The sequence below is a fragment of the Aulonocara sp. 'chitande type north' Nkhata Bay genome, linkage group LG23, assembly GCF_057382095.1.
Source record: "Aulonocara sp. 'chitande type north' Nkhata Bay isolate Kocher_YH1m ecotype deep benthic linkage group LG23, A_spYH_male_GT1.1, whole genome shotgun sequence".
Taxonomy (NCBI): domain Eukaryota; kingdom Metazoa; phylum Chordata; class Actinopteri; order Cichliformes; family Cichlidae; genus Aulonocara; species Aulonocara sp. 'chitande type north' Nkhata Bay.
This window is the reverse complement of record NC_141365.1, coordinates 42,823,190-42,842,773: the sequence shown is the minus strand read 5'-3', so window position 1 is coordinate 42,842,773 and position 19,584 is coordinate 42,823,190. Positions and strand designations below refer to the sequence as shown.

Sequence of the window (19,584 nt, the reverse complement as noted above, 5' to 3'; positions counted from 1 at the left end):
TACAACAGAACAAAAAAATGAACAAAAAACATGAAACAGAAACAAAAACAGCTGCAAACAAAGCAGAAAGCTGGCAAATGTCCAGCCACCTGATGCAATCCAGACTGTCTCGCATATTCTTAAGTTTCCCTTTTGGTTATCAATAAAATATATTCCAACAGGAATATTGCTTCAATTTCTGGCTATGCAGAGTGAGGATGACGTCACCGAACACAGCAAACAGAAAGTGAAAGTAAAAAAACAAAGAACAATAGACCAGACTGTGGTTAGAGCTGAAAATGTCTCTTGTATTTAATATTATTTATTTGTTATTTAAAGTAGAGGAATCTCTCGCTCTCTCTCTCTTTCCGCTGTTATAAGTCAGCCCAGCTCACCCACTCTCTCTTCAGCTCCTCTATCACAGCAATCATGGATACTGACCGCGTTCGTCTTCGGGGTTCACAGCACACATAACGTTGATAGATTTGCATCGATTTCTTACACGCGCGTATTAAAAACAATGATTCTGTGATCACAAAGTTTAGACCCACTCAAAGCAGTGTGGATGTGGACGAGGCTTAAGTTGCAGTGAGGCTATCAGACAGCAGATGATGATTAATAAAGTCCATGTGATCCATAAAAGAATCATAAAGTAAAAAGATGATGATGATAAACGTGAATCTACATACCAATCAGATGGTGTCTTCTGAATCAGGGAGGAGGCGGTGTGATCCTGGGAACTGTGATCATGAAACCTGAAGCGATGCGGACCCGATCCGCCCCCAGAACCGGTCATTTCCAGGATCTGTTTGGGATCATCGTGGTGGCGTGTTTTCAAAATAATCCTTGTGAAAGAAGCGGTGTGATCCTGGCAACTATTGATTATTGATTACATATTCCACCGCGGATTCCTCGTTTTGCAGTGATAGCAATTTATTAACCTGGCAGCAGATTATGTCATACATGCCGTCTAAAGACAAAAACACAAAACATGCTGGTTATAAAGAATAAAAACGGAAGTAAGTGAATAAAAGTCACACGATTGGACTTGTGAATAGATGATTGTAGCTAATTCTGCTTATAAAAAATAAGACGAATAAGGGGAAGTAGAGTAACAAGGTTTCGATTGTCTAAAGGTTTTAATCAAAAATGAGATTTTTGCCGCTTTTTGTATGATTTTTTTTTCAAAGTTCTCACCAGCCTTGTTCCTCTTTTTTCTGCCAATATTGAAAGTTGTGGATTAAAAGCGCATCGTCCATCACTGTACTGTGAGTACTGTGGGTTTCACTGACTTCACAGCCTACAATCTGCTTGTTGCTGCTGCTGAGGACTTTAAAGGTTTTGGGAGTTTGACGTGTCATCAGGTTTGTTTTAGTCCAGGCAACAGCAGTCAAGTGTCCAAACTGGCGCAAAATACGCCAAAGCCTCAATTAGTAGTGGTCACGTGACTTGGGTGTCTCCTACCAGTGTTTGAGAAACTGTGAATAAAGGGTTTAAAGACTCTAACTTGGCCTGAGTCTGGCAGCCTTGTTGTCAAATCTGATAGATATGTTCATTAAATTCTCTAAACCAGGGATGTCAAACGTAAGGCCCGCGGCTATAATAAGATAAGATAAGATAAGATAAGATAAGATAAGATAAGATAAGATAAGATAAGATAAGATAACCTTTATTAGTCCCACACGTGGGAAATTTGTTTTGTCACAGCAGGAAGTGGACAGTGCAAAAGTTATGACGCAAAAATTAGAATACAATAAGAATAAATACAGTACACAGCTGTACAGAATAGAATAAAATAATATACTATATACAGTAGAATAAAATAGAATAAAAATATACAATAAGATAAAAATAGAATACGAATGCTATATACAACTGAGTAAAAATACAACGATGCCAGAAAGGATTATTGCACTTAGTATTATTGCACATGTGTGGATGTGTGTGTTTGTTCAGTTAAAGTCTTTGTTGTGGAGTCTGACAGCAGTGGGGAGGAAAGACCTGCGAAATCTCTCCGTCCCACACCGTGGGTGCCGCAGTCTCCCACTGAAGGAGCTGCTCAGTGCTGTCACAGTCTGCTGCATGGGGTGGGAGACGTTGTCCAACAGGGATGACAGCTTAGCCGCCATTCTCCTGTCACTCACCACCTCCACACCTCGGCCGACAAAAGACTCCAATCTGGCCCCACTGCACTGGATAGTTTTGGAAATTGTGAAGGAGGGCATAAATTTTGGACTTTTAACTGAATTTTCATACGTTTCACAAATTTTCCATTCATGCTACATGGAAGTAATGAAGTAAGAAATGACAGAAAAGTTTCTGTTTTTTCTGTTTGTTTTTTTAATAAAGAAAAGCAAAAAAATACACTTTCTTATAATTAACACAAATTATATTTTTATAATTACAGGACAGTCTGGACGTTTAGCTACCAGAACCGCTTTTTCCGTAATTTTACTTTACCTATTATTCATATGTTCATGCCAAGCCAGGAAGAACCCTGCCCATGATACAAAACTACCCAGTTCTAAGTGCTTCTCAGTCCTTTGGATTTTAAATTAACCCTGTTATGTTGACTGACCCAGAACAGAAGAGATGTCACATGTCATCTGCATCACTACAGAAAACAAAAAAATAAAATCAAAATTATAAAAGAAAATTGTAAAATAATCAATGCCAGTGTTTCTGACACTTTTGGATGAGTCAATTTGCCCAGGTTAAAATTAACCCAGGAGCATAATTGGTGTTCCTGGAAACCAACATAACAGGAGGGTTAATTATAACATATTATAGGCATCCTGCACAGATCACATGACTTCATCACTAAGGCCAGACGGTGATGATAATGTTATTTTCTGTTGTGTCTCTTCAGATCACAGTGTGCCCAGGTGCCAGGTTGTGGGACGCTGCTGTTTTCAGCCTCTTTGTTGGTGTTGACAGCTGGCTGCTGCTGGTAGCGATGCTCATAATAACGAGGCTTTTCCTGTTCTTGATCAGTCCACTGCAAATAAAGCTCCCTCAAATCTGTTAAAATAAGGACAGACAGAAGAGTCCCCTTCTCTTAATGTAATGTTTAATTAGTTAAACAAATTAAAATATTAAATGAAAATACGTTATTCTGACTCCACTCTTATTTACAGATCAAAGCAAACTTTTTAATGAACTTTAAAAAAAAAAAGTAAATTTAAAAAAAGGTTCAAGTGAAGTTAAATGAGATCATTTTAAATGAATAAGTGCTGCTTGCATTTGCATTTTTTCTTTAAAGAGCAGATTTAGATGCTATGTCCATAACTTAAGAGATTTTCTTAAGAGATCTTATCACAAAATGCATTTGAATTATCTGCAATTATTCAAAAAAAGTTTTAAATGTGTTTCACGTACTACAAATATAAGTAATTTAAGCATAACAACAAGTATAGTGACCCTCGACGGGGTTAGACATTTGCAAGAGAAGCGAGCATTTAGCACATCTTTGGCTACTCTCGTCAGCATCATCTCTTTTTCTGCCAACTTTTTATCATCCATAAACCATTTGATCGTAAAGTTGTTCTCATTCTGTGCAAGAAAATATAATTTCTGGATTAGTTGAAAGTTTAGACTTCAAGAATAACATCAAAAATCCAGTAAAAAATAAAAGTCCTGTAATAGAAGGGTTTGAGTGTTCTGTTATCCATAGATTTTATGTATCTGTGGATGTATGTGTGCACATGTGTGTGAGAATTTTTTTTTCCAGTGCAAGGTTCAGCAAACAATTTCTCAGGGCTTTTTTTTGTTGAAAAAATATAAATATGTATGAGTTTTTATTTGGAGGAGACTTTAGGCAACAAACTCAACATTAAAGAATTAACAAAAATGAGTGAAAACATTAATAACTGCAGAATTAATCTTTTGAAAACATGATCGACTAATCGTGACCCTAACAAGAAAAGAGAATAATTGCCCAAAGCAGCCAGTGCAAAACATCAGTTAATCTTTTCTTACACTCTGGATTATTTTCCAATTTATATAATAAAATAATAAATACATACAAACCCAAATCTTGCTGTTTTAGCAGCATCGTACAGTCAACACAGTTCAACTCATGCTTGGTTTCAGTGGAGAAGTGAAGACCTTTGTCCACAGAGTTTTCAGCAGCTTAATTATGAGTCAGTTATTTGAAGAACTCTCTATATGAAATATCAATAAAACATGAAATATTGTCCTCAGCTGACAAACACAAGTAAAACTGACATTTGTCTTATTGACTGTACACGTCATCCTCACAGTGGGTGTCTGCACACAGTCTGAGAAAAGAAAATGTGATCATGTCAACATTATAAGAGATAATCTTGATAATACATTAAAAAAATAATGATAATGCTGTATGGCAAAACTAGACAGTAACTTTGGTACATTAATAAACCAGCAGTTTTCTGTGGGTTAAATGTGTGACTAACATAGAAACAGACAGAACATTTGCTATAAAGTACATTTGTATTACCAGAATGAATGTATGTATAATGTGTTGTTACTTACCTGATACACACAAATGCACACTCGGTAAATTTCCCCCCACATTTATTCCCTCTGTGCTGTGAATCTCTGGTCTGTATCGTCCTGACTCGTCTTCATCCAGTTGAATCAGCATCATCATTTTTCCCTCTGATCACCTTTTTCTGTCTGCGATGAAAGATTATCCTTGTGTCCTTGAACCATCTCAGGCTCTCTGATTCCTTTAACTTATATTTAAGTGACACAGTGAAGTTTGAGCCTGTTGCAGCGTACACACAATCATCCTGAGAGCCTTTGAAACAGAAAGATGAGATTAGCCATGTTAGAAAGGCTCTGAATGAGTGTATGTCAATTTATAAAATTTGAAGGACATTGTGTTATTCATACTAAATTCAGGGCTGTACCTAAACTTTGTTCCATCTACAGACTTCTTACAAATTAGCTCCAAAGTAGCTGCCAAGAAATCACGATGCAGATAAAAAGTGTCAGACACTAACATTTAATTTCTGTGTGCATGAGCAACGCTGCTTTGCAAAGGTGTCCACATAGCATAGCTTGAGTTAGTACACAGCATGTAAACACATTTTCTGCATGTACAAATATCTTTGTGAGAATTTTCAAAATCTCCATAGAGATGTTATATCGTGTTTTAATTTGATAAATCATTGACAATCAGCTGATATTTCACATTCTTCTCAATAATGTCGACTACTTTAGAAGCTGACTACTTTTAGATTGACTGGAACTTTTTGAGATCACGACAATCATCATGACATTGCTAAGAAAACAAATACACTGTGAGTGTGCAGGTATGGTTTTGAAGAGAAGAGGCCTCGTCTGCTCTCATAGATAAAGAACAAAGCAAATGTGACACTTAGAACAAAGACTTGCTTCAGCAAATAATATATATAAATATAATCTGTGATTATATAGTCGGAGATGTTGAAGAGGTAAGCAAGAACTGTCCTAATTTGGGTGATTATTAATAATTTAGACATAAAATATAAATGTATGTTTTTCCAAAATGACTTCTTCTTAAAATCTGATAATACAAACTGATTTTTGTTGTTGCCGCTACAGGGTCCTTTTCGTTTTTTCTTTCACTGTCAGAGGAAAGTAAATTAAATTAAATTGCATAAGAAAATTAATATCCCGTCATTATTTTGTAAAATTAAACGTGTATTTTATTTCAAATAAGTGAGAAACACTTCAGTGAGTGTCGTGTGGCAAATAAGGTATGCATTGTTAATATCCGGAGATTCGGGGTGTCCCATGAAGCAAGATTAATGGGTTATTGAGATAAGCTGAACCTGAGTCAGAGCTCAAACTCTGCATCATGTTGTCACTGAAATGTGTAAGTACTCCTGTTTGGACATCTATGCAGAAAATGTTCTCTGTTGTTGTTTTTTAATTACAGCCCAAATCTGCTGACAGGTCTTTTTTTAAATATTGCTTGAACTGCAACTATAAAAAGATGTAAGTGCTTTTTATGCAATTTTTGCAAAGATATGTGTGGAAGGAAACCGTGACCTAGGACAAACTGATGGCATAAGATGTAAGTACAAGTCCTCCGGTTTGATATGCAAAAAAATTATTGCGCTAACTTATGTTATTGCAGTTCTACAGGGATTTAAGAAAAAATATCCTAATTGAGGTTATCATAATTCATGCATGACAGGGTTAAATAACAATAATTACAATGACACACGTCATACATCTACAGTAACATTAAACGACCAGTGGGTGGCAGGGTATAGACACATCACGTTTATTGTGCAATTCTTCATCACTACAGAGTTCTGCACATAATCTGAGATCGTATTATCTCTATATAATGTTTATACATTAATATTATATTATATGAAGAAATGCTGATGATGCATTAAATAAAGACTGATGACAAAGGTGTAACACTTTTTTTAATGAGTAGATTAAAAATCAAAAACATAAAAACATAAAATACATTCATGTTCACATTGATGCCATATATGTGAAAACACTAATCTGATAAGGCTGAAAAGTGTTTAGGTGACTGCACACTGTAATCTATGGTTGAGACTGACACAAAGAGAAATTCAAAGAGAAATGTGATGTTTATTGTATAACCACAATAAATCTACTCTGTTGTTAGCTACCCACAACAAATAAACATATGGTCATATTTTCTTTTTCTAATTTTCCATATTCATTGAAACAAAGTTTCCCAAGTTGTTTGTCTTCAGGCTTGTTGGTTTGGATATGCCATGTCCTTCACTTTTCTTTGTGAAAAGACTTTCTCATCATTGTGTTTCCATTTTAAGGTCAATTTTTTGCCCAGCTTGGTTTCAGAGAAACAATAAAGATACTGCCTGTTGCACCATACAGGTCAAAAACATCCTGGGAATCTTTGAATCAGACAGAAAGAAAAAAAAATCATAAAAAGATTACATCAGCCATGCTGCATGAGTCTTGAACGGTTGCTCTAACAGCCAAGATGAACTTGGCGGGAAGAAAAAAAAATGAAAGACGGAAAAACAAAACAGTCTGAATGTTGAATAATGATTACATTATATCCTGTTGTCTACCTCCAGACCACAGTCTGCACAGAAGTCAGGCTCCGGGACGCTACCAACCAGCTGCTTATGATGATGATGCTTCTTCAATGGAAGCTCAACTTTGTCTGTTAACACAAGATTACATGTCAGACTTGCAGAATTACAACCATCTCTCACTACTTTAGGTAAAAAGCAAAGCCTGCTATGAATAGCATCATAGATTTGATAATATTGGGTCAGCTAAACAAGGACACATGCAAAAACATGGAATCTGAATTAGAGAAACACAGTGCAGAGAATGGACACTGTGGTGCTGTTTGCAGGGTTTGTGAGTTTGGATTGCTTTGTGTCACTAATGTTAAATACGAGACACAAAAGGCTCATCAACTGTGAAGAGCTGGTTATAGCCTCTGAAGGTTGGGGCGAGGGGGTGCCGTTTAAATGGAGCAATGAAAACTCTCCAGAAAGACACTTATTCATTCAATAGTTCACATAAGTGTCACTGTTTAACCCCCCAAGAACAAAGATAGAGAGAACTGAGGATTTACACTAAACGTTTGTTTAATAGATGTTAAATTAAATGGTCATTGATAGTTTTTTTTTCCGTCGTTGTGTTTATATATTTCTACATAGTAAAAAATATAGTGTAAACTATCCATTCATTCATCTGTCTTCTTCAGCTTATCCAGGGCCGGGTCGTGGGGGCAGCAGCCTAAGCAAAGCAGCCCAGACCTCCCTCTCCACGGCCACCTCCTCCTGCTTATCCGAGGGAATAACAAGGCATTCCCAGGTCAGGGGAAAGATATGATCTCTCCAGCGTGTTCTGGGTCTACCCCAAGGCCTCGTCCCAGTTTGATAGTATTGGGACATATTGGGACAGATTCCCAAACCAACTCTGTTGGCTCCTTTTGATGTGGAGAAGAAGCAACTCTACTGTGAGCCCCTCCTGGATGGCTAAACTCCTCACCAAAGCTTGTGACCATAGGTGAGAGTAGGGACAAAGGGACATCAACCGGTAAGTTGAGAGCTCAGCTCTCTCTTCACCACAATGGATCAGTACAGCGTCTGCATCACTGCAGCACCAATCCATCTGTTGCTCTTCTGCTCCCTTCTCTCCTCATTTGTGAACAAGACCCTGAGATACTTAAAGTCCTCCAGTTGGGGCAGTAAGTCGTCCCTGTCCCGGAGTTGGCACTCCACCCTTTTCCGGCTGAGGACCATGGCCTCAGATTTGGAGGTGCTGATTCTTATTCCTGTCGCTTCACACTGAACTGCAAACTGCCCCAAGCTAGAGGCCATCACCCAGTGCACCCTCACTATGTGTTTTGGCATCCCAGGTCTGTCCAGCAACCTCCCCCACCACCTGATCCAACTCATCACCAGGTGGTGATCAGTTGAAAGCTCAGCACCTCTCTTCACCTGAGTGTCCAGAACATGCGGCAGCAGAGCTGATGATGCAATTATAAAATAACTCATGGATTTATAGATCACCGACCTGGGGCCTAGGTGTCCTGGTGCCACGTGCACTTATGGACACCCTTATGTTCAAAAATGGTGTTTGTTATGGACAAACTGTGGTTTGCACACACCGCCACCCAGCACACACTCCCCTATGACACCTCCTGCAGGTGGTGGGCCTACAGGAGGGTCCACATGTACCGAGTTGAAGAAAGCAGGAGTGACAGGAATTATTAGAAAAATAGGGTTTTCATTTATTTAACCTCCCAAAATTATATTTACAAAAGTCATAAATGTTGATCTCATAGAAAAAGGTCAAAGAAACAAAACTGAACTCAGGCAAAGACCTGCAAACGTAACAAACCAACTGACTGCCCAAACAAATATAACTGACCTAAACATGAAATGTCACACAAGGTTATATATAATGGCTGATCAGACCACTATGAGACATGAGAGGTAACTAAACAAAACACAATCATAAACAACAAACAATGCAGTACAGTCTAGTTTGTTAATAAACTAAACACCAAAGAAGAAAATCAAAACTACTGAACCCTAAACTCAAATATTTAATTAAGTACAACTACTTTGTTTTTATTGAAAGAAAACACAGATTCTCCCCTTCAGCAGGAAGTGGTGGTGCGGTCCAATTATCCCTCTTTGCATTTAATAGTTTCAAACCCTGCCCACCACTTTTTGTCTGGCAACTCCCCGGGATCATGGCAGGTAAGAAGAAACAAAGGTTTGTCAAAAATAAAACTAAGTAATGAACTGGTATGAATACATAAGTAAACTAAATGTGTACGCTTACAAACAGAACAAATGTATCCAAACCAATCAACACAAACGTGTGTTACTGTGTTCAAAGGAAGAAATGAAAATGCACAAGAGTTACTGACTTTAGAGTGTGGCCATGGGTTTGGCCATCACAGTAACCCTATCCCAGCCAAGGTGAACTGTTCCCTTGATCTTCTGCTGATAGGGGCTTTTGAACCACTCTGTCTGTCCCTCACCCAGGACCACTTTGCCATGGGGGTAAAAGCAAAAGACAACGTAGCCCCTGGGATCCCTGAGAAACCCAAACCCCTCCACTGAGATAATGTAGTGATTCAGCAGGGGATAGTGTAAACAACCAGCATAAAATATTGCAAAGGCCAAACTATTTCTTTTCTTTGACACAGTAATTTGTCTAGTAAAATCTAACATCACATGTTCAACCTGCTTTGTGATTATGAGTTTGATCTTAGTCTGCATTGTGTTGTGTTTGTAAATAAATTTTAACAAACAATTTGTAGTGCAGTGGCATGAACAATACATCTGTTTTTATTAGTGATTTGTTTGTTTTTTATAAACAGCCTTTTTTTAACATCTCACTATGTGCAGTGTAATAATGGAGATTACAATAACACAATATTTTCACATGTCTGTGTTTTCATGCAAAGTGCCACAGGCCGGAGTTTGCTCGTAATAATAATAATACTAAAATTAAGCATGATAATAATAATAATCTTACCCTTTATTATGTTTGCTTTTTTCTGGATACAGCAAACAATGAAAATGAAGATCACCAACAGAAGAATACCTGACAGTGAAAGAGAGGAATAAAATTGTACTTTATTTGTAATTGTACGCATGTGAAAAATAGTAAATGTGTTTTAGTTCAACAAGACTGTAACATAACATACCTGCTCCAGCGCGCACTGGAATACAGACATAAATGTCACATACCTCAGGGAAAGCTTCAAAACAATACAAGTAGAAAAATGTATTTATTAGATATGTATAATAAAATGGCCATTTTAGCCATCAACAGACAGTTGACACCACATAATATTCACAGGGCTTTAAGCATTTGTGATAAACTGGCTGATTGCAGAAACACTGCAAGCAATGGGCGTGTTTACCACAACTTCAGCTTTTTGTTAGCTTGTCCTTCAGATTTTCTTTCAACTCATCTTTGTTAAGCAATTTATGTTGTTTGTCTTTCTTTAGAATAAATTATAGTTGACAGAATAATAATTAATAAATTATTAATAAATCATTAATAAATTATTATAATTAAATTAAATTAAATTAAACATTTGAATATAAGTGCAAAAATAATATATGTACAATACAAACAATTTCTCAAAGTTTTGATTTTGATAAGACAAAATCTTTGTGGGGTTTTTGTTTTGTTTTTGGTGATTGTGTTAAAACCATGTTAAAAAAAACTAATCTGATCCATAAGCTCAGTAATGCTGTGGGTATTGAGCTGGACTCTCTTAAGGTGGTGTCGGCAAGATAAGGACAATGCTGGATGCACTCCTTGACTTACTGGCCAGTCACAGGAGCACGTTCAAAAACAGACTTAGATTACCCAAATGCACCACTTCACAACTCAGGAAATCACTCCTGCCTGTGGATATCGCCCTGTACATCTCCTCCATCTAATAACAGTCACAGTGCAATAGCTCTACCCATTGGCACATAGCACAAAAAAACAAGTTTTACAGTTTAGAGTAAAATGTCAGTCATATATATTTAAGCTCTGCAATATTCTGGATATTTATAAATGAGCTATTTGTATATATTAGAGCTATTTCTTATATTTTTTTTAAACTCTGTAATACACTGTATTATTTAATTTAGTTCAGTCTGTTAGTGTTCTCATTGTTTTGCAGCAACTGTAACCAAAAAGTATTCTGATTCTGATTAAATAGAAAATGCTGCAAAAACTTAAAAAAGAGTTAAAACGATATAACAGAAACAGGAAAAAACTGGGACACAAAATTTACTTGAATCTCTCTATCCAAAAAAATATAATGTACAATATGATACAACTTCTAAACTGAAAAAATCATTGACAATCAGCAGATATTTTTTATAATTCCAAAGAGTGTTTCAGGAAAAGCTTTAAAATAAAAGGAAAAGAAAAGTATCATGTTAGCATGTGAGCTCAATACAATGACTACTTCAGTTCATGAATATTTGGAAAAGGCACATTTGAACATTTGTACAGCTGATGGTAAATAATACTTACCAAGCTTATAGCATTCTTGTTGAACAGGCTGACTGATCTGTGAGCTGACACGGTTAGAAGCACTACAATAAAAATTGGCATTTAGCACGTCTTTGGCTACTCTCGACACCATCTTCCCTTTTTCTGCCAACTGTTTACCATCCATAAACCATTCGACCTTCTCATCCTGTAGGAGAAAACACAATTTGTTGATTAGATGAAGGTTTAGAATTGAAGTCTAACATAAAAAACTCAACCTGGCTAAAATTAGAAATATAATAATCTTTTCATACATTTTTGGTAATTTCCCAGCCTATATAATTAAATAATAGATAAAGAGAGACCCAAGCCTCACTGAAACAACATCTCTGAGTAAATGCTTGTAGACAGCACGCTTCAAATCATGCTTGGTTTCAGTGGAGGAAAAATGAGGCCTTTGTCTACAGATTCTTCAACAGCTTAGTTATGAGTCAGTTATTGGTAGAGTACTCTAACTTAATTGTACCTGAAACAATAAATATTGTACTCACCTTAATAACATTGCAAGTAAAAGAGACTTTTGTCTTGTCACCTGCACACATCACTGTTACTTTGGGCTTCTGCACACGGTCTGAGTACAGAAAATTTCTTTATATCAACATTATATAAACTACTGCTGATGATGCTTTTCTACAGTAACCAACACTGTTGATTGATAAGACTGAAAAGTGACGTCATAATAAAACCAAACACTCTTAATGACAAAGTATGACTAAGACAGCTTAGCACACTTGCTTGTTGTGATAGAAGTAGTACAAACACAATAAATACACATATGATGTTATTTTCCTTACCTAATACACACAAACGCACACTCTGTAAGTTTCCCCCCACATTTAGTCCATCTTCATTGATAACCTCTGGGATGTATCGTCCTGACTTGTCTTTGGTGAGTTGTGTCAGCTTTAGTGATCCAGTTGAATCAACATCATCATTTTTCCCTATGATCACCTGTTTCTGTCTGCGATAAAAGATTAGACTTGTGTCCTTGAACCATTTCAGTGTACCTGATTCCTTCAACTCATATCTAAGTGGCACAGTAAAGCTTGATCCTGTTGCAGCATAAACACAATCATCCTGAGAGCCTTTGAAACAGAAAAGAAGGTAAAAAAAAATCAGATGAAAAAATTAGAACAAGGCAAGGCAAGGCAAGTTTATTTGTATAGCACAATTCAACAACAAGGTGATTCAAAGTGCTTTACAGAGACATTAGAAACAAAAACAAATAAAAAGCATGATTTAAAATTTATTAAAACAAGCAAACAAACAAACTAATTAAAAAACAAACAAAACAGTATATAAAATCAGAACAGTAGATAAAATCAGTAGTTAAATGTAAGTTTTGAAATTTAAGCTTAAAAGTGTGGATTTGGTTCTTTATTCAAATGCAGCTGAGAACAGGTGAGTCTTCAACCTGGATTTAAATAAACTGAGTGTTTCAGCTGATCTGAGGCTTTCTGGGAGTTTGTTCCAGATATAAGGAGCATAAAAGCTGAATGCAGCTTCTCCGTGTCTGGTTCTGACTCTGGGAACTGATAAAAGACCGGATCCAGATGACCTGAGGGATCTGGAAGGTTCATACTGGGTCAGGAGGTCATTGATGTATTTTGGTCCTAAACCATTCAGAGCTTTATAGACCAGCATCAGAACTTTAAAGTCTATCCTCTGACGGACAGGCAGCCAGTGTAAAGACCTCAGAGCTGGACTGATGTGGTCCACTTTTTTGGTCTTAGTGAGGACTCGAGCAGCAGAGTTCTGAATGAGCTGTAGTTGTCTGACTGATTTTTTTAGGTAGACCTGTAAAGATGCTGTTACAGTAATCAAGCCTACTAAAGATGAATGCATGGACTAGTTTTTCCAGGTCCTGTTGAGACATCAGATCTTTTATCCTTGAAATATTCTTGAGGTGATAGTAAGCTGACTTTGTTATTGTCTTAATGTGTTTTTCTAAGTTTAGGTCTGCATCCATCACTACACCCAAATTTCTCGCCTGGTTTGTGGTTTTTAGGTGTATAGATTGAAGTTCTCTGGTGACCTGTAATCGTTTTTCTTTGGCGCCAAAGACTATTACCTCAGTTTTGTTTTTGTTTAGCTCGAGAAAATTGTGGCACAACCAGTCATTAATTTCCTCAATGCATTTACCAAGAGCCTGTACAGGGCCTCGGTCTCCTGGTGACATTGTGATATATATTTGTGTGTCATCTGCATAGCTGTGATAGTTTATTTTGTTGTTCTTTATAATCTGTGCCAGTGGGAGCATGTAAATGTTAAACAGAAGGGGTCCCAAGATGGAACCTTGGGGAACTCCACATGTGATACTTGTCTGCTCAGATGTGAAGTTACCTATTGATACAAAGTATTTCCTGTTTTCTACGTATGTTTTGAACCAGTTTAGTACAGTTCCTGAAAGACCTGCCCAGTTCTCCAGTCGTTTGAGTAATATGTTGTGGTCAACTGTAACAAGAATGAAGAGCATACAGTATATATATGTACATATATAAATATGTATATATGTCCAGCGATGGGAATAACGGCGTTCAAGTATTGGCGTTACTTTTTTCAGTAACGAGTAATCTAACTAATTACTATTTTTTTTTTCTTTTGTGTGTGTGTCCCGTTTGGATCTTTAGCCATCAGAATTGTTGTCTTATGGCCAAGAAAGATGCCAAGCGGATTTATTTTACCAAGTGGATCATCATGGCCTTGCCATATTGGTCCATTTGATTGACCTTTATTATAATTGTGAATTTATTTTATTTTCAGTTGCTACAAACGGGACAGACATGACTGGGGGATAGGACAGGGAGAAAGAATGAAAGAAAGAGAGGGAGAGAAAGAAAACCAAAGGGGAGAAGAGACGGTGAGAAGGGGGGGAAGAAAGAAAAAAAAACAAACAAACAAAAAAAACAAAACACCTGGGTCACCTGTATGGAGAAAAAAAACAGAAGAGAAAGCAAACAACAAAGAGCAACATAATAAAAAAAAACAGCACCATCACAATAAACTAGCTAGCAGTAGATATCAGTAGATACTAAATAATAAACGATATTGTGCAGCACGCAAGATAGACAGCGCACAATGTGCTTTGAGGCAGCAGCCAAGAAAGCTGTAGTCCGCGTCTGTGAATACCCGTGTGTACACCTGTGTGCACACCTGTGTGGATCAGCATGCTTGCATTCCAAAGGTTTCTCCCTGTAACGATCTGCTAGGGAGTGTGGGGAGCCACAGCCCCGTCCTCCAGGGTATGAAACTAATTACTATTTCTATCGTTACAACGCCGTGGCATCTTACTGAATGGAGAACACCTGATTGTTATGTAAATAATTTGAAATGGTTATTTTAAAAAGGGTAAAAGGTAAATGGATGTAAATAACTTTAATGTTTGCAAAACTTGTGCACATGATTTTAAAATTGGCAATTTATATTAGCATTTAAAGTTATGAAATATGATTCAATAAACATGTTTGCTTTTTGTCTGATTTTAGATCAACTGTGTTAATACAATATTTCAAAATGAAAACATAACTGTAGATTCAGACATGTGAGGCTGTGCTGAAAAGAATGATACCAAACAAGGCAAATAAACAGTTTTTTAAAGGTGAAATGTAGAGGAAACATCAAAAGAAGCTAAAAATGGCCAATTATACCCTGGACCCCAGAGGGTTAAACTTTAAAAAAAAAAGTAATGCAATAGTTACTTTTCAAGTAATTAATTACTTTTAGAATCATGTAGCTCAGTTACTAACTCCGTTACTTTTTTTTTAAAAGAAGTAAGTAATAACTATAATTAATTACTTTTTCAAAGTGACTTGCCCAATACTGTATATGACATAGTACTGAAACATGTAAATATAAATATAAATATGGAGTCAGATCTCGCCTCTGTTAAGTCTTGAAGAATTATAAAGTTGGAAGATGACATGTTAATTAATTTTGCCTTAAAAATATCATAACCAGCAAGTTTGGAATTTAAAGCTAAAACATAAACCAAAAAGAACAACAAAATTGTACCGTAAATTGTACTATACCTGAGGAAGCAATGAAGCAGCAGCAGAGCAAAAACACAGCGAAGGTGGCAGCAGAAACCATGTTCTTCACTATTTCCATCACTCTTAGCTCAAAAGAGCACTTTCCAGTGTCGGTGTTATTTCCTGTAAAAGCACAACAGTGTCACATGTTTTGTGTGTGTGTGTGTGTGTGTGTGTGTGTGTGTGTGTGTGTGTGTGTGTGTGTGTGTGTGTGTGTTCAAGTGTAGGCATGTGCATGTATGGTTTTAAAAGGAAGTGACCCAAGAGGCCTCATCTACTTTCATAAACCAAGCAAGCAGATCTCACACCCAGAACACAGACTGTGCATCTTGTTTTGGCTTTTTGCTTCAGAGAACATACATAAATATAACCAAAATATTTTCAATAGTAACCAGAGTGAACACAAGGAAAGCGGCGGGGCCAGACGGCATCACCGGCCGTCTGCTGCGCTGCTGTGCTGACCAGCTAGCAGGTGTGTTCACTTCCATCTTCAACGAGTCCCTGGCGAAGTCTGTGGTCCCCACATGCTTCAAAAGATCCACCATCATCCCTGTGCCCAAGAACAGCAAACCCTCATCCCTGAACGATTACCGGCCAGTTGCACTGACCTCGGTAGTAATGAAGGTGTTTGAGAGGCTGCTGAAGAACATCATCTCCTCCTCCATCCCAGACACCACAGATCCGCTGCAGTTCGCCTACAGATCCAACAGATCCACAGAGGATGCCATCGCCCACGTCCTACACACCACTCTCAGCCACGTGGACAAGAAACGGGTAACTATGTGCGAATGCTGTTTGTTGATTACAGTTCAGCGTTTAACACAATAGTGCCCTGCAGACTGTTCACAAAGCTGAGGGATCTGTGACTTAACAGCCGTCTGTGTGCATGGGTGTTGGACTTCCTCACTGGCAGAACTCAGGTGGTGAGGGTGGGCAGGTGCTTCTCCAACAGCATCACCATCAACACAGGAGCACCTCAGGGATGTGTCCTTTCACCACTGCTCTACTCCCTCTACACTTCAGACTGTGTGGCCACCCATGGCTCCAACACCATTGTGAAGTTTGCTGACGACACAGTGGTGTTGGGTGCCATCTCCAACAACGATGAGGCGGCCTACATGGATGAAGTGAAGAATCTGGCATCGTGGTGCCAGGACAACCACCTCCAGCTGAACGTCAGCAAGACCAAGGAGCTGGTGGTGGACTTCAGAAGGGGTCAGCACAGAGACTACAAGCCCATTATCATCAATGGAGCTCCAGTGGAGAGGGTGCAGTCCTTCAAGTATCTTGGTGTCCACATCTCCTCAGACCTGACATGGGCTGCCCACATTCAGGTCCAGACCAAAAAGGCTAGGCAGCGCCTGTATCACCTACGACAACTGAGGAAGTTCAGGGTCTCTCCAAAGATCCTCAGGATTTTCTATACAGGCGCTGTGGAGAGCATCCTCACACAGAACATGACATCGTGGTTTGGGAACAGCTGTGTGAAGGACCAAAAAGCTCTCCAGAGAGTGATCCGTACAGCAGAACGCTGCTGCAGGATTGCTCTCCCCCCGCTTCAGGACACCTACACCAGGAGATGCCGGACTAGAGCAGCGCAGATACTGAAGGACCCGTCCCATCCTGGCAACAAACTGTTCCAACTTCTGCAATCTGGTAGAAGGTTCCGCATCTTCCGGGCAAGGACAGAGAGACTCAAGAGGAGCTTCTATCCCCAAGCCATCCGTGCCCTAAACACACACACCTGCCCTCTCACATCATCTATAATTGACTGAGACAGGACTCTCTTCCAGACACTAAACCAAGGCACAATGTACATTTCAATACCTTTAATTTTAAATATGTTCATATTGTCTATCCTGTAAAATAGTCAGATGTCTATTCATATTAATGTACAGAATTCACCTGCTTGCTGGTACTACTGCACATTCACCCAGTGTATATACTGTATATATATATATATATATATATACATGTTCTTCCTCTACACCCCCCCCCCCCCCCCCCCCCCCCCCCCCAATTTTTGCACATGTCGAGGAGCGTGTCAGGCTACATTTCACTGTGTTTTATACTTGTATAACTATGCATATGACAAATAAAGAACCTTGAACCTTGAAATCAAATGCTAAATTGCTATAAAATACAAATGACTGTTGTTTTGAATTAAATTGTTTTCATAAACCTGAATGTACAAACTGATTTTATTTGTTGAATATTATTTGTTGTTTCCTCATTGTTTTCAGTTGAAACAGGACACTGCTGTGATGTGTTGTTTACAATCTGGTCTGTAAGTGTAGCTGTCCCTAGTTTACACAAGGTATTACATCTGTAGTGAGAATGAATGGCTATGGATTCTGAGAGTAATAAAGTTTTAGTGCAGTTTTTGTGCAGTTCCCGTGACTTTTCATGGCACGGTGTCAGAAGAAGTTGCCCACCAAAGGTGTAGAAGCAGAAGGGAGAAGATGCAAGCAGTGATAATGGCAAAGGTTAATGCACCTGATTTGTTTGACTTCACTAAACCAGCGCAATGGCTGGTCTGGAGGCAACGTTTATCCCACTTCTGAGTTGCTGCTAAACTCAACCAAGAGGACGGCGATATGCAAACGATAATTCCTACAAAATGTTAAAGAAGAACAACACGATTCATGAACGTGTGAATTTCCATCAAAGTTCCCAACGACATGGTGAGAGTGTAAAAGCCTTTGTCAGAAATCTCTATCAGCTAGCAGAGCATTATGACTTTGGTTACAATAAAGAAAACAAATATCTAATTGCAATATAGCCGACAGTAAAGTGGCCCAGAGGCTGCAGCTGGAGTTGAACTTAACCCTGAAGAAAGATATTAGTGTAGCTTATCAGTCCAACTTAATCAAGATGCAAATTATCGTTGCCTGTGAGATGAATACTGTGTCAGTGCCAGAAAGCTCTAAGAGCAAAAGCAAAGCATGAAAAGAGGGACAGCAACAGCTGCTCACTTCGTGGAAGATTACTGGAATGTGCTCAAATGTCATAAGACTGGATCAATCAATCAAAGATTTTAGGGCCTGTGGATACTAATGCTGACACCTGTGAGGACAATGTATCTGATAAAATAACAATTTAAGATGCTTTTATTTAAATTTATTTTTTTATTAATAATTGATTGACTAATAATTGAATTAATTTCATGTCAATAGCACCATTAGAAATATAGAAATATAATATTTACTTAGAAAATTTGTGACTTGTTCAAGACTCATTTTACCCACTGTATGCAGATCAACTGTCTGCATACAGCTTGCAGGATGAGGATGTGCACTGTTGTGCACCAGGAGGAACTCGGGACCAACTACAGTCTGTGGATCCAAGGATTTCATCCTGATATCTAATGGCAGTAAGGGTACCATTGCCTAGGCTGTAGAGGTCAGTCCCTCAATGAATATGGCTCCACAGACCATCTTTGACCCACCTCCAAACTTGGTCATACTGAACGATGTAACAGGCAGCATAATGTTCTTTATGGCTGAGCACTGAGCACAGGACCCACTAGAGGACACTGGGCCCTCAGACCACCCTCATAAAGTCTGTTTCTGATTGTTTGATCAGAGACATTCACACCAGCGTCCTGCTGGAGGTCATTCTGTAGTTCTGCCACTGCTCATGCTGTTCCTCCATAGACCAGTAAAAATGGATTTAGTAATTTAGATGCTTTACATATAAAAAATGAGCGAGAATGAAAACTTCCATGAGTATTACATGAAAAAGTTATGTAATCTTTATTACATCAGCATTTCTGTACAATAGAACACCTGCAGTTAAAAAGGCCAAAACTATAATGATGAGAAGATTAAAATATATCTTACCTCTGAAGGTTTGGCAGGATGAAAGGTAAGAAAAAACACTTTTGGTTCATACATTTTACCTCAGACTCTAACATTAATGGAACACAACAGTCTGTTTTGTTAGACCCTCTCTGCCTAATAAGGCGGCATCTTGGTTTCACTCTGATGTTGAAGTTCAAAACTGCTAAAAACATAAAAACGAAACAAACGAACAAAATGAAAACACAAGCACG

At 38.1% G+C, this 19,584-nt stretch overlaps 1 protein-coding gene across 1 annotated transcript in view; it reads right to left on the bottom strand.

Moving 5' to 3' along the window:
- Positions 1 to 6,398: 6,398 nt before the first annotated feature.
- The window catches only part of LOC147302526 (uncharacterized), a 29,480-nt gene continuing 16,294 nt past the window's right edge, over positions 6,399 to 19,584 (bottom strand). The window contains exons 6-11 of the mRNA XM_086282183.1: positions 12,297 to 12,587; positions 11,994 to 12,073; positions 11,485 to 11,650; positions 10,148 to 10,201; positions 9,976 to 10,044; positions 6,399 to 7,126 (exon numbers count right to left, since the gene is read on the bottom strand). Of these exons, the coding sequence (XP_086138309.1) occupies positions 7,014 to 7,126; positions 9,976 to 10,044; positions 10,148 to 10,201; positions 11,485 to 11,650; positions 11,994 to 12,073; positions 12,297 to 12,587 (773 nt within the window). The 3' untranslated portion in view covers positions 6,399 to 7,013. The remainder of the gene's footprint in view (positions 7,127 to 9,975; positions 10,045 to 10,147; positions 10,202 to 11,484; positions 11,651 to 11,993; positions 12,074 to 12,296; positions 12,588 to 19,584) is intronic.